We start from the raw sequence: 13,611 nt of genomic DNA, 5'->3' as shown, positions 1-13,611 counted from the left end.
GGTAATAGAAGACAATGGAAAGATAACCAATGATCTTCTAGGTATTAAATAGCAGATAACTGCATCTTCGTAAAAATATCTTAGAGGAACATGGGACATTTGGTCCTTGCTTACAAATGACCGTAGGAAGAGAATTTTTGTTGAGATAATGAAGAGCTAAACGACTTACTTTTGTTAAGAGATTCCGTGGTGAAAGCTTCAGACATCCTTAAACCAGATTTGGCTACAGCATAAATTCTGCTTTCCTATACAAGCAGAATGGATTTGATGGTAGATAATTAAAACACAACAATTACTTTTCTTTCGTTTAGCCTCCCCATAGCCTCCTAGTCTTTGTGTTAGTGCAACAATGTGATAAAATGATTAATAAAATGGTGTCAGCAGCAGCAGCTGAAAAATGCATCCTTGTTTTATATGCCACACCCATCATATCCATAGTCTGGTTCAACCTTTTTTCACACAATTCTTGCCCTGTAGGTAACTTATTTTTAAAAATACTATTATCAGGGGCCAAAGAAGCTATAGCGAGAATATTTTTTAATGGAAGATTGTATATTAGAAACAGAGAAATGCCATTAGGAGGCAACTTTTCAACTGTTTTGTGTTAAAAGGCTGCCATAAGGAAATCTATAGTGAAAAAATATGCACTGAAATATATATGTAGAGAAGCAGTTACATTAACGCATTATTCATCTCTGAATCATTAATAAATCTCTGACTGTGGAACTGCAGAATCAGTGAGTCTTGACATAGTTAATTTTGGATTTTGTGTAACACGTATTAATATCTATTTTAATTCCCTGACCGATGGCTTTAAAATTTCACTTGGAAATATGATCAATAACTTCTGTCATCTGTAGTTGCCTTCTGTGAACTTAATTGTCTAGATTGTGAGTGGTACAATGGCACCGACACCAGCATTCTTACACTCTGTTGGTGTTAAGATAAATGAATGCAGTCACAAGCATTACCTCCTTTGATACACTCAAAAGGACATATGTAACTTAGATGTAACATGAAAAAAATGGTCTTATCTACAAAAATAGTGACTGTGTTTTTCAACAGCAGAAATACCGTGCTTCAAATCAAATTTGCTTCTGAGTTTGTCATCTTAGTTCCAATTAAGGTAACACCCGGTGTTGTCATCAAACAGAGAATAAGAAAGCTAGAGGCAACAACAAGCATAGGAGAGAGGCATGAAAATTAATTAGTTTCACCAGTAGGAAAAATATCTATAATTACACTTACCCAGGAAGGAAACCGATGTAACGGAGGGGTTGGAGGTTTGTTGCTAGCACCCTTTTTTGTGGTATCACAAGGTTCCTGACCTTCAGCATTTTGTGCTTCAGTGCAGTCATAGGTAAACACTCCTTCATCACAGCCAATCTCCATTTTCTCTAAAATATCAGTATCTTCTCCATCTACCAGATCAATGTCTGTTTCCTGAGGTCTCCAGGGACGTATCATGCTTATGGCATTTCTATTTCTACCAAACATTTTGTCAGAACTCAGCTGGGGCTGGCTTAGGTGTTTCTTTGCTAATGCTGAATTTATACTAAACACATTAGGAGTCCGTAACTTTGGAGGTGGCAAATTTGAGGGAGAATCCGATGGCGTTGTGCATTGAGAACCTGCAGAAGTTGCTAGAATTGGGTGTTTGGGTGTCAGAGCAGGGGTTAAAATTGGACTTGGGGTATTTGCCTCACTGGATGAGGATGAATAATCTAGCCTCTGAGATTGAAATTTCTTATTCAGTTCATCTGAAGAACTATCTTGATCTTTCTTTTTACTTGTGAAGTCAGAGTTGCACTTTCCACCTGGATTGTTCTGGCCTTTTCTTTGGGACCCTTGCTGCCAGGAGTAGAACTTCTTGTGCTGAGTCCTCTGCACACCAAAACTCTCATCTTCAAAGAAGGAACTGCTGTCATCAGATGCTGTCAAATACATTTCACTTCCCACTCTACTGTACCTTGCATTCTCTTCAGATGTGTGGCTTGAAAGAGTCGATGCACACCTGGATTTCAGTCCTTTATTGTCTCCTCCGTCCTCGTCTGAGCTCCAGTCGCTCCCAGTAGTGCAGGAGTTCTTCGACATGTCGCTGTCTATATCTTTGGACAAACAGCTTGTTCGCACGTTTTTGTTCTGCTCTGATCCAGAGGAACTTTGTGGCAATGACTTCTGACCTTTATTGGTCTCGTGTGCAGGACCAGCAAAGGTAGTTTCCAGGATATCCTTCTCTAGAGGAAAAATATAATGAACATGAGAAAATTACTTTAGCAAACTTGACTGCTAAAGGATTTTGTCATCATGTCTGCAAACAGTAAGTAGGTAATAATTTCAAATATGTAAGCACATTTATGTTTTTTAATATTGTAAATAATATACCTTAAGAAAAAATATTATAAATTTTTGAATGCAACTGAAGTTGCAATGACATTTCCAAAAAACTGTAACAGACATTACTCAAAGTTCTAGACAAACTAAAAATAGCAATAAAAGTGAAGATAAGCAGAGTGGAGCCATATTTTAAGGTAAACCACACAGGTATGAAAATAAACAAGCAAACAAAAAAAACCCCAGAACTCCAAAGACTCAAGACGGCATGTAAATTTAGCTGCTTTATTAAATCTAAGGAAAATTAAAGTTTAACAGAAGCTTGCCAGAAAAGATTTACATTAACAAATCAAGCATTCTGAGCATTTCTACAGTGTTTATACACTGAAATTTCTTCTTATTATTGTATTCCCAGTGGCGAATGCTTAAGATATACAAGAGAGGCTCATGAAAAATGCTTAGGGAAAGACGCTGTATTAAAAATAGCTTTGCTTCTGCTGTTCACTTTTACCTGGTTTTGCAAGAGAGAGCTATAGCTTGCAGCGTGTCAGTGAGGCCAATGCGCTCCCCCTGAGTTAAAACAGATGCTAGAACTAGGGACACAGGCACTTGGGAAAGTTAATGTTAAATAGCTGTATGAAGTTAAAGTGGATTGGATAAGCCAATTTTTCATTTAGTCCACATTAAAGTAATGAAGTTGCAAAACTTCACCTGCTTCCATCCAGGCAAGCCTAAGGTTCTATTTCTTATCCTTTCCCTTGAAAATACAGATTCTTACTTCAGTTCTCTCATCTATAAAAATGGAAATAATAATACATACCGACCTTTATAATGATCTCAGTGTAATGTAAATATATAAAATATTAATAGGATCTGTTTCAATCTCTGATTTTCTACAGACCTCAACTTGCAATTTTGTGTACCGTGAATCACTGGGGAGAAAATGACAGTATTGGTGACTAAGTACCTATCATGTTTTTGCCTTCAGTGTAGTCGGACTCTTTACATGAAGACTTGCTTATTTCTTCAAGGTTAGGAGATGGTTGAGGACTTCTTGCTCTGTTTGAAAAGCATCCAAAAGTCAAACTGCTTAGTCGCTGACACTCTCCAGGTTTTTGTGTTGACGTAACAGATTTCTTGCCCGTAGCTTCTGAAGAATAGTAATTCAGAAATCTTGTGTTAATGTGAAACCCAGAGCTACATTTCTAGTTCTTAAGGACTGATTTTTTAGTATAGAAAGAAAAAAAAAATCTCTTTTAACAGTTTCACAGCAATAAGATATAAAACATGCACTTAATACAGAATGAAAACCTACTGGAAATACCTGATTTTATTCTGCTGTGACTGAAATTAAACGTATGGATTGGTCTAGGATATATAATATGGGAAAGACTGTAGAACAATAGTATTAAAATATGTGGTGGCCTTCCCTTCAGATAAAAATATTAAGAGAATCTGTAATAGGTGCTACAGCAAATATAAAGGAGTAAGTTACCAGGCTTAGAAGGTATATATGGAGGATTTCAAGAGAAGGTGAAAACATAAAATGAGAATATGAAATCTGGCCTTAGGGACAGATTGTCCTGGCAGATCCAGGAACAAAAGGCCCTTATTCATACCTGTAAACTGTTTAGAACAGTATCCCATGATCATAATTTACAGCCTGTTACCAACATGGACACTGCAAACAGTAATAAATTTCTTAATATTTTTGAGCATAGCAGTAAATGTTTGTTGAAAACCAGCTGACAAATCTTAGTGTCTCAAAAAGCCTTTGAATACATCTCTCAGAAGAGGATGACTAAAGCTGTTAAGTGCTGAAGTGTGTAGAATTGCTACTGATCGAAAAATAGCAAGGAAACAAAACAATCCTGTTTCCTCATTAACAGAGAGGTGCATCTTAATTTAAAAGCTTCATATTGTGTATGTGTTTTGTAAAGACTTATATTTTCATCTATTATACATATTACCTGTGTACACACGCATATAAATATACATACACATATTATAAATGTCTGTGTATGTACATACATACATGAGATACATTATTAAGAAATGAGGGCTAGGTAGCAAACTAACAAGATTTTCAGATGATAGTGTCAGGTCAACCAAGTATGGAGAGGACTGTGGGAACCTTCAGAGAGACTTAAGAAAGCTGGTGAACAGGCAATACAGTGGCAAATAAAATTCAACTTTGATTAATGCAAAATAATGCCCTTTGTTGGGGATATTCCTCTTTCCCATATTTGCATTTTACGATTTTTAAATTAACTGTACCCACTTAGAGAGGAACCTGGTGATACTGTGGCTGAATTAAGGTTTTGGATCACTGTAGTCAAATGTAGTAATTAAAAAAATCTGATCAGAATTTTGATTTGCTAGCATTTGCTAGAAAAAGCAGATGCGGACTGACATTCATCTATTCCTTAACAGTGCTAGGGCCAGCTATGCTACAAAGAAGTGAAAGCAAAGATCTGACATAAATCCAGTCAAATCTTACTACTTACAGAACCTCTTAAATAACAGAGATACCTGTTCACCCAACAAAAAACAGTTCACCCAACAAAAAACAATTGTGGTTTGTCTGCATGTCTTCTTCATAAAAATTAAATTATTGCTTGCCTAACACCTTCATGTACAGTCACTCTGAAGTCAGTTCATACTAACTGAAATCTTTGTGGTTTCACAGAATATTTCAATTACGTGGATGCACAAATTAATAGGGAACAGAAAGAAGTATGCAATAGAGAAGGTTTTAAAACATCTGTACATTTACCTTGTAGTTTAGATTGTACTGTTTTCATCTCTTTGGTTTGCTTTTGGTTGATCAAGCGAAGGTTCTGATTTTCCACCTCTAACTAAAAGGATATAAATGTCATCTCATCCAATGGTGAAACAATTTTTAAAGTCATTACATCATTTAGATTTTCTCTTAATTTCTGTGTATCTAAGGATAAAGCTGGTTCAAATGGCAAGCTCCTCTCTGCAACTTCTCTTAATGCTGGTCTAGGCATTCCTTTATTCTCAACAATAAAATTCCCTGCAATGACTGTTGGCTCAACTTCTGTTAAAATCGTTCCCCCAACCAAGCAAACCCAAGACTGCTTTAAAAAGCTTTAATGATTAAGAAAAAAGAAATCTGCATTGGCATTTTTAATAAAAGCAGAGGGCTAGAGTTACAAACTTTTGTGCCACTTGGCAAACCCAAGAACAGGCAGAGGAATTAGAGGGAATGATGGTGCTAACGCCTCCTACCATCCCATGGCAAAGATGAAAAAAATAGGTACCAAAAAATACAGAGCAGAAGACCTTCTACAGCAAGAAAAAACCCAACAACCCATTGCCGTAGCCCACTACCAGGAGGTAAAAGATGCTGGTTCAAACTCCTGCTCTGGATTAGGCAAAAAGAAGGTCTGAATCTGAGTATGCCATATCACAGAGAGGGGAGCCAGCAATTCTGCTTCCCACTGGGTGACACCCAGCCACCCCTATGAAACTAGCTTGAGATTCTCCAGGTTTCAAACTAAGGAAACAGTTTGAGTCATATTTGATTTTGTCCAAACTTTTTCAAGATAATCTTAGCTAAACTTAAGTGCATTTTTATGAAATGATTTCAAAAACTCCCCTCGCAGACTAATAATAAATGATACTTCTAGTTTCCTACTTCAAAAGTAATCACTTAATTGTTTTTCAACTGGAGTGAGTATCATTTCCAGTTAACCACAACAGAACAGGATTTTAACTTTCATGGGCAACTTTAAATTCTATACACACAAGGAGGAGAAAGGACAGCTGCACACCAAAGCTGGCAGCCTTAGGCAGGGCAAAGACATGGTTATCTCACCCCGAAGAGAAACAAGGGACACAACTGGTCTCTTTTCAGAATAGAGCCAGTGCCACTGAAATTATTCATGACTAAGAGTACTGTGGGCACTGGAAAATAAAAAAGGATTAAGTCCTTTTTTCTGCCAGGCCCCAGCAGACTTCGTCGGCTTTCTGGGAATTACTTACACTTTAGGCATCTGCTTGAGCAAGCTCAGTTTGCCAGCTAATCTCTCTCAATTAGTGGAGATACATAGACCTTCCAGAGAGCAGTTCTGGGCCCTTTCTCCATAAAGAGGACGCAGATACACTAGCTGACCAAATCAGACATTGAAATTTAAGTGACATGGATACTCTGCCCTCTGTGCTGTTGTTTTCATTTTTCCTCTTTCACGCAAATAACTATATAGATCACTGAAACTAGGAAGGTTTTTTTTACTATGGCACAAAGTCCTTTAACAGCCAAAAAGCCTAAAGGATATCCAATCACACCGTTATATTTTCTGTATAGGTATTGTAGTGAGAGTTATACCTCATGGAGCTTGACTGTCACCCATTCTTTTATTTTAGCTGCTTTTTCTTCTATGATTTTTGCTTCTTGCAGTCTTAGTTGCTTCTGGAAAAAAAATGACATAAGCATATTTTTCACTGACTATTATAGTCTGCCTGAGTAGTATCTTCAGACACAAATCCTAAGATTACTTGAAGTAACTCAGTCTCCTGGGCAATACACGGTGATTTTTTAAAAAATGGTGAATAGGCACTTCACAGAGGCTACTGCTCCTCTTTCCTCTAGGAAAAATGAAAGCTCTTCAGAGGAGACAGTGAAGAGGAAGAACATCTTTCCCCTCTTAAAAGTTCGATGCTCTTTCAAAGGAGGCCAGAGAATAATTTACAAGTGAATAAACTTCATTCAAATGATATACTTCCGATGGAACCTCTTTAATCAAACAACAGAAAAAATGCTGAACTTTTCCGTTCTCTATTGATCTCAATTTTTATTTTCCTTTTGTGTAATTAAGAACGGAATTGATGCTCATCGTTTCTAACATCATTATTTCTAACCTGTTCTTCAAGTTGTTGCTCCAATTTTTGTATTATGTCATTTTTATCTTGTATCAGGATCTCCAGATCTTGACATCTCTTATACAGCCTGGTTTCTGATTCGCTTGTTTGAACATTAGCTGCTTTTAATTTTTCTTCCATGACCTGCACCTATTTGGAAGTTCAAACATAAGACTTTAAGAAACATAATACTCCAAGTTAAAGGTAGTAATTTTATCACAAAATGGACTCTTAAAATTGCCCCCACACTTAAGAGCCAAGATAACATTGCAAAGTTCTGAAGCCTATTTGAGAAGTAATTCCACAGTTCATTATGTCTCCTAATGCATTTAATACCAACAGGACTGGCAAAACACTGATAGACCTTAAACCAATTTTATTAGTATCAGTGAGAGTCATCTAGGTTTGTAACACACAAGCTGTTAGAAGCACCAACATAAGAATAATGCAATTTATGTATAGGGAGCTGTTAGGCTTAATAAAAAACATTTTAATAAATAAACAATTGCACAGTGTCAAAACCCCCAAAAAAGTATCAGAAGCACTCTAAAAAATGTCTAAAACGTACTTGGCTTGTAGTCAGGAACATTTTCTAACTCCAAATTAGTACATGAACATTTTTATTCTTACAATTTCAGTTTCTATCTGTCTCACACTAAGATATGAAGGATTTTTAGGGGACACCAGAGATATGTTCATAAAATGTCTGCAGTAGCTCTATCTGACATTTGGAATCAAAAAGCAACTGTGGTTAAATATTTAGCCATGATCTCATTCTTTAGATGACATTAACTTCTACAAGAAGAACAAACAACATAGATAATCCTATTTAGAGACTGTATTGGATAGGTTCATTTTATTTTCTTACAGATTTTCTAAAATAGGTCCCTGTTTCCTCTGTTTTGTTTCTATGTGCATCATATATCAAAGACTCATGACGTATAAATGAAGCAGCTCATTATGTTTGATTCATGCTATTACTTTGACTTTATTCAACTGAACTGGGTAGTGAGCAGAGAAAGGTGTTAGAACATCCCTGATAAGAGAAATCAATAGATGTAAAAATAAACTGTCTTCTCCCTTGAGCAATATTTAAGAAAAACAGCAGTTTTCTAAATTTCCCTTCATTACAGTAACAGTAAGATGCACATAGCTAGTGGAGATATATTTCAATTTATATATATACCTGCTGAAAAGCTCTCTCTGCTTGACGATCAGCATCTATAACTTGTTTCTCAAGCTGCTGCATCTGTAGATACATAAAAACATATAGTAAAATGGCCATGCCTTCTGCTTGTCGCCAGAAATATCACAGTGAAACATATCTTCGTGGTCTGTTTTTGCAAAAGGAAAAGACAGGTTGTGGGCAGGAGAATAAAAATAAATAGAAGGATAAACAGTGTGTCAGACTGGGAAGATAATTCCTCATTGTGACTGTGTTACAACATTGCTAAGATTCTTCTACAGAAAAAAAATTTAATACAACTTTTCTTCATATTATAATTTTGTGGCTGCTATATGACATACGGCTTTTTTTCCCTGCTACCAAGAGTAGAAATTCCTTTGACAATAGCCATGAAACTTTCCTCATGAGGTTCATCATCATAGAAAATGCTAAGCATTTTCAAGTCCTTTGAAAACTGGCAAGGGTAACGTGTACTTAACACATTATACAATTTGGCTGCTAATTCTTCTGAAGTTGACAAATTTAGCTTTTGGGAGGAATCGTGCTACGAGGCCTGTCCCAGACTCCTCCTCCACCCTCTGTGTAAAAGAAGGAGGTATGTGGCAGAAGAGGCACGGTGGACTCAGGTGCTCCAAAAGCCACAGTAGAAATGGATGAAGACAGAGACCAGCACAACATGGAGGAAAGCAGGTCACTTTTGAGCGGTGAGAGACCCTGGTCCGTTACTTTATAACGAAGCCTAGTAAATCATAGGCTCAACTTTTGCCCCTGGCCTTGGAAAAGCCATGCATTTTACATGATTAATTTCGAAGGCTTTTCCAACAATATGGTACAGGAGAGGCCAGAAAGAAATACTTTGGTTGCATTTTGTTACAATTTTGTTAAGAGCTCTCTAGTCTAATTTTGGTGAACAATACAATTATGACTTCTTTAAAAAATAAACTGTGATTTGAAATAACACTGGAAAGTACATAGGGTATTCCATGACTTAAGGATTTAGATTAGATATCAGGGAGAAATTTTTTACTATGAGAGTGGTGAGACACTGGAACAGGTTGCCGAGGGAAGCTGTGGATGCACCATCCCTGGAAGTGTCCAAGGCCAGGCTGGATGGAGCTTTGAGCAGCCTGGTCTAGTGGGAGGTGTCCCTGCCCATGGCAGGGGGTTGGAACTAGATAATTTTAAGGTCGCTTCCAACCTAAACCAGTCTATGATTCTGTGAGTTACTGGTTGTCAGGAAAAACCTAGCTAAGTCATCGGTTCATCTGAAGAGGATGGTACATCAAGTAATTAACATTGGGATACTCAGTATTCAGCTTCAAAATTGTTCACAGAAAAGCATATGATACAAATAATGCAAATGAAAACCATTTAGTTCTTCTCCAGTTTACTGCTTGGTTTTAAAATAATCAGTTTCCATCTGTCCTGTTTGTACTTGATTTCTGGCATCTTTCAATTTCTTTTTCACTCCCTGTCTCTTTTTTTCTTTTCCCTATTATGTTGTCAATCACATGAAACAGTTTTGTGTACTTTTAGCACCTCTTCCAGACAAGGACACAGAGTCATCATCTCCTATCAGTGAAAAACTAAAAATTAAGAAAATTAGTTTTCACTTATATAAAAAAAGCTGTGACTGACCTTCTAGTGCTTTCTCATACAATACAAAAACCCGAAGTCTATGTCATAATACCCCAACACACCACTGATACAAAAGCAATAGACATTTCACAGTACACATAGTTATGGTCGGGTCCCCAGTGAGTTGTTTTACAAGAACACTTCTTAGGAAATGATTGTCCCAGTCATTCATGTACTAACAGTCCAGACAGATGGACAGGGAGATGAGCCTTCTGTGTTCTTCTCTGGTCACATCTATTTAATTTCATATTTGTATGACTTCATGTTTTGAACTCTAAGGTTACTTTCCATCTGTCTTTTTGGTTCTATGTTCAAACTGAAGTTTGGTTTACAAGACTCACTGTAATATAGTTTTTAAGACATTTCTTTTTTAGTGAGTTGAGGATTCAGAAATCAAGGTTATTTCTGAATATATGGTCAGCTAACATTCCACTAGTAAAAGCACTGTGCAGCTATTATATCAGTAGTGAACATTGCTCATACTCTGTAATATTATGACAGAAAACTCCTTCAGATATTTATAATGTGAAATTCATTGTTGATGAATAGCAAGTTGTTCATCAATTTTCACAGTCAAACAATTTGCAAATGCATGTGATCGCCATGGCAGTAATTGGCAATTTATTTATGTCCTGTAAGTAAAGTTCAATTCAGCTGTAAGCTCATATTAGAAACCTGGCAGATTTAATAAATGGAAATAAAACCCGAAAATGTTGCTTTCTGGGTCCATTCAGATGCCACTACAGTTCAACTAGCTCCGACTCATATTAAACCTAAAAACAACTAGTCTCTCTAGCAGTACCTAATAATCACTGAACAACTGTACGAGCATTAAGCTGTAGTGCTGCTCTTCTACACAACAAGATGAGTTCTGGATAATGTAGTGCACTAAGCACCTAAGTTCCTTCCGTGTTTCTGCACTGAAATTGCACAGTGCACCTCTTGCTAGGAATATAGACTGTTGCACAGGACCAGGAACATGATAATACGTTCATGTAGCCTACTGGGACAAAGAATGTGATTTGAATAAAGCTGTTGCTAAGATGAATGTAAAGCTAGGAGCCAAAGGAGCTGAGAAAATAATTACCAAGAAAAATAGCATTCAGAGATTAAAAATGGAAGAACAAGGTTTATTTTTGCTTCTGTTTGACTGTTAACAGTCAACTATTTCAAGAAGGTATGCTAAGAAGCTTTGCGTGATCTCACAATACGGATACGTCAATCAGCTTCCTGGCAACAACTAAATGTGAGATTTTATTTGGAAAATTTCTAAAGGGTCTGCAATTTATTTTAGGAGGCTCCTGTTAAAAAAACCACAATCTATATTATTCAGCAAGAATGGAATACCGTACTTACCAAACATGGGCACTTCTATTACAGTTAAATTGGCCAGCTTTTCAATAATTTGATGCCACACAACAATTACTAAGTCCTGATTTTCCCTTTATTTAGAGTTTATATAGGTTTGTTTTGCAGTGTCTATTTTAACAATAATGAAACTTCAATATTTTTTTTCCATTTGCATAAATAATCTCTAACCAATCCACAAAATGGTTTTGCCTGAAAAATGAGATTTACGTCTATACTCTTGACTGCTTTGCTACCCTATAGGCCTGTGAAGTTAAAGAGAAAAAAATGATTGCTTTTGTATACTCTGAAGGTCATCAAACTTGTTGGGCAAAAGATTGCAACTAGTGCCAAGGGAAGGATTTCTTTTCACAAAGAAAACTTAATCTTAAATCTTCTTTTTAAGTTAGTAAGACGTTTCATGACAATGATCACAGCATTACTGAGAGAGAGAGAGAGGAGAGACAGAAGGTGAAAATATCTGATTGGACTAATAGCTAATTGTTTAAATCAAGTCATGCTTTGAACTCGTCAAGAATAAAAGGCAGTGGTAAATTCTCTTTAGCTAGTGGCTATGAAGACAATTTCAGACCATGCTAAACCTCATGATGGAAGTGGCAGGTAACAGTAGTCATATCCACATTTGGAGGAAAAGGTCAGCGTGCTTTACAGATGCAGAAGAAAGAACTCTTGCAACTAATCGCTCTCTACAACTACCTGAAAGGAGGTTGTAGAGATGTGGGGGTCGGTCTCTTCTCCCAAGTAACAGGCGATAGGACAAGAGGAAATGGCCTCAAGTTGTGCCAGGGGAGGTTTAGACTGGATATTAGGAAAAATTTTTACACGGAACGGGCGATTAAGCATTGGAACAGGCTGCCCAGGGCAGTGGTTGAGTCACCATCCCTGGAGGTATTTAAAAGATGGGGAGACACAGTGCTTAGAGATATGGTTTAGTGATGGTTTTTGTCAGAGTTAGGTTGATGGCTGGACTAGATGATCTGAAAGGTCCCTTCCAACCTAGGCGATTCTGTGATTCTATGATTCTATGATTCTATGGCTGCAACTTCAATATTGATGACAAACTCTGACTTCACACAGAAAGCAATTTGAAAAACAGAAAAGTCTGTTAAATTAGACCTCTGTCCCATCAGCTTCTTTCTACGTACATCTGTGCAAATCACCAGTATGACTGAAATTAAATGCTATATATCAGCTGTTAGGCTAGACGCTTCTTGAATGAACAGTCTGTAAAGTATCAACAGACGTAAAGTTGGCTTCCCACGAGAGACATGGAGGGCCAGCATGTCATTGAGAACATCTGGCATGCGGAGTATATTTAAGCTTAATTTTCTACCATGTCCTGAATGAGATAACTTGAAATACTGTCACAGTTCAACAAACCTCATGTAAGGAATAGTCTTGTCACGCACATCTATGATTGCTTCCAGCTCTTTCCAAAATTCATTAAGGATTCAGAGGTGTCCCGTCATAATCTATACTGGTTTTGGTTTTACAGTCTTAAATATAAAGAATAAACGTTTTAGGACCATGAACAAAAAATACATACTATCTAAAGAACAATATCAACACAGATACAGAAGAGCAGATCGCTACTTTAATATGCACTTTCTCCTTCTCTCTTTAAGTGTAAAAATCCTGTTACAATTTTCAGAAAAAGTGTTAGTGCACGCTGCATCAATTATCTGAATTATGGAAAACAGTACCTATTGTTAGAAACAGATTTGTTTTTAAACTTAGTAAGGAAATAACCACTCTACATCTGACACTCATCATATTGAGCTATTTTTGTTCAAACAATGAACAGAGAAACGCCACGTGAACAAATACTGAATGCTTTGAAGAAACATGGCAGCAATAAAAACAAAGAAGTGTACTGCTTTGGAGGTCTGGACATTGAAGCACAACACAGTCACTGGGGATTTTTTACAATAAAAAAGCAAATCATATAGCGATTCTACTTCACAAGTCACCTGGAAGTTTCTTGACTGTATTCAGAAATGTTCAACATGTATTTTTGTTCAAGTAAAGAAATCTTCATTTTGCTAAAACATGTATTGCATGAAATAACCAATGTGATTTCACACTCCAAAGTCATCACTCATAAATTTCAAAATTACTCCTTTTGTATGCATATATGTGTATATATACTTTTGTGTATATACATGTATATACAGATCATTGTTCCTGTAATGTGTGCT

General features: G+C 36.7%; 1 protein-coding gene and 1 long non-coding RNA gene across 3 annotated transcripts in view; one reads left to right on the top strand and one right to left on the bottom strand.

Annotated features, from left to right (window-relative positions):
* Positions 1 to 13,611, bottom strand: part of PLEKHH2 (pleckstrin homology, MyTH4 and FERM domain containing H2) — a 54,983-nt gene that overhangs the window by 27,248 nt on the left and 14,124 nt on the right. For both annotated transcript variants that reach the window (XM_074579580.1, XM_074579581.1), the window contains 7 exons: positions 8,408 to 8,470; positions 7,222 to 7,371; positions 6,689 to 6,772; positions 5,111 to 5,192; positions 3,302 to 3,484; positions 1,249 to 2,237; positions 170 to 245 (listed from right to left, as the gene is read on the bottom strand). In XM_074579580.1, coding sequence (XP_074435681.1) covers positions 170 to 245; positions 1,249 to 2,237; positions 3,302 to 3,484; positions 5,111 to 5,192; positions 6,689 to 6,772; positions 7,222 to 7,371; positions 8,408 to 8,470 — 1,627 coding nt within the window. The remainder of the gene's footprint in view (positions 1 to 169; positions 246 to 1,248; positions 2,238 to 3,301; positions 3,485 to 5,110; positions 5,193 to 6,688; positions 6,773 to 7,221; positions 7,372 to 8,407; positions 8,471 to 13,611) is intronic.
* LOC141740628 (uncharacterized) overlaps positions 1 to 13,611 on the top strand; it is a 59,655-nt gene that overhangs the window by 31,932 nt on the left and 14,112 nt on the right. The window lies entirely within an intron of this gene.

This window comes from Larus michahellis, chromosome 3, assembly GCF_964199755.1.
Source record: "Larus michahellis chromosome 3, bLarMic1.1, whole genome shotgun sequence".
In the NCBI taxonomy this organism is placed as follows: domain Eukaryota; kingdom Metazoa; phylum Chordata; class Aves; order Charadriiformes; family Laridae; genus Larus; species Larus michahellis.
This window is presented reverse-complemented; position numbering and strand designations above follow the sequence as displayed.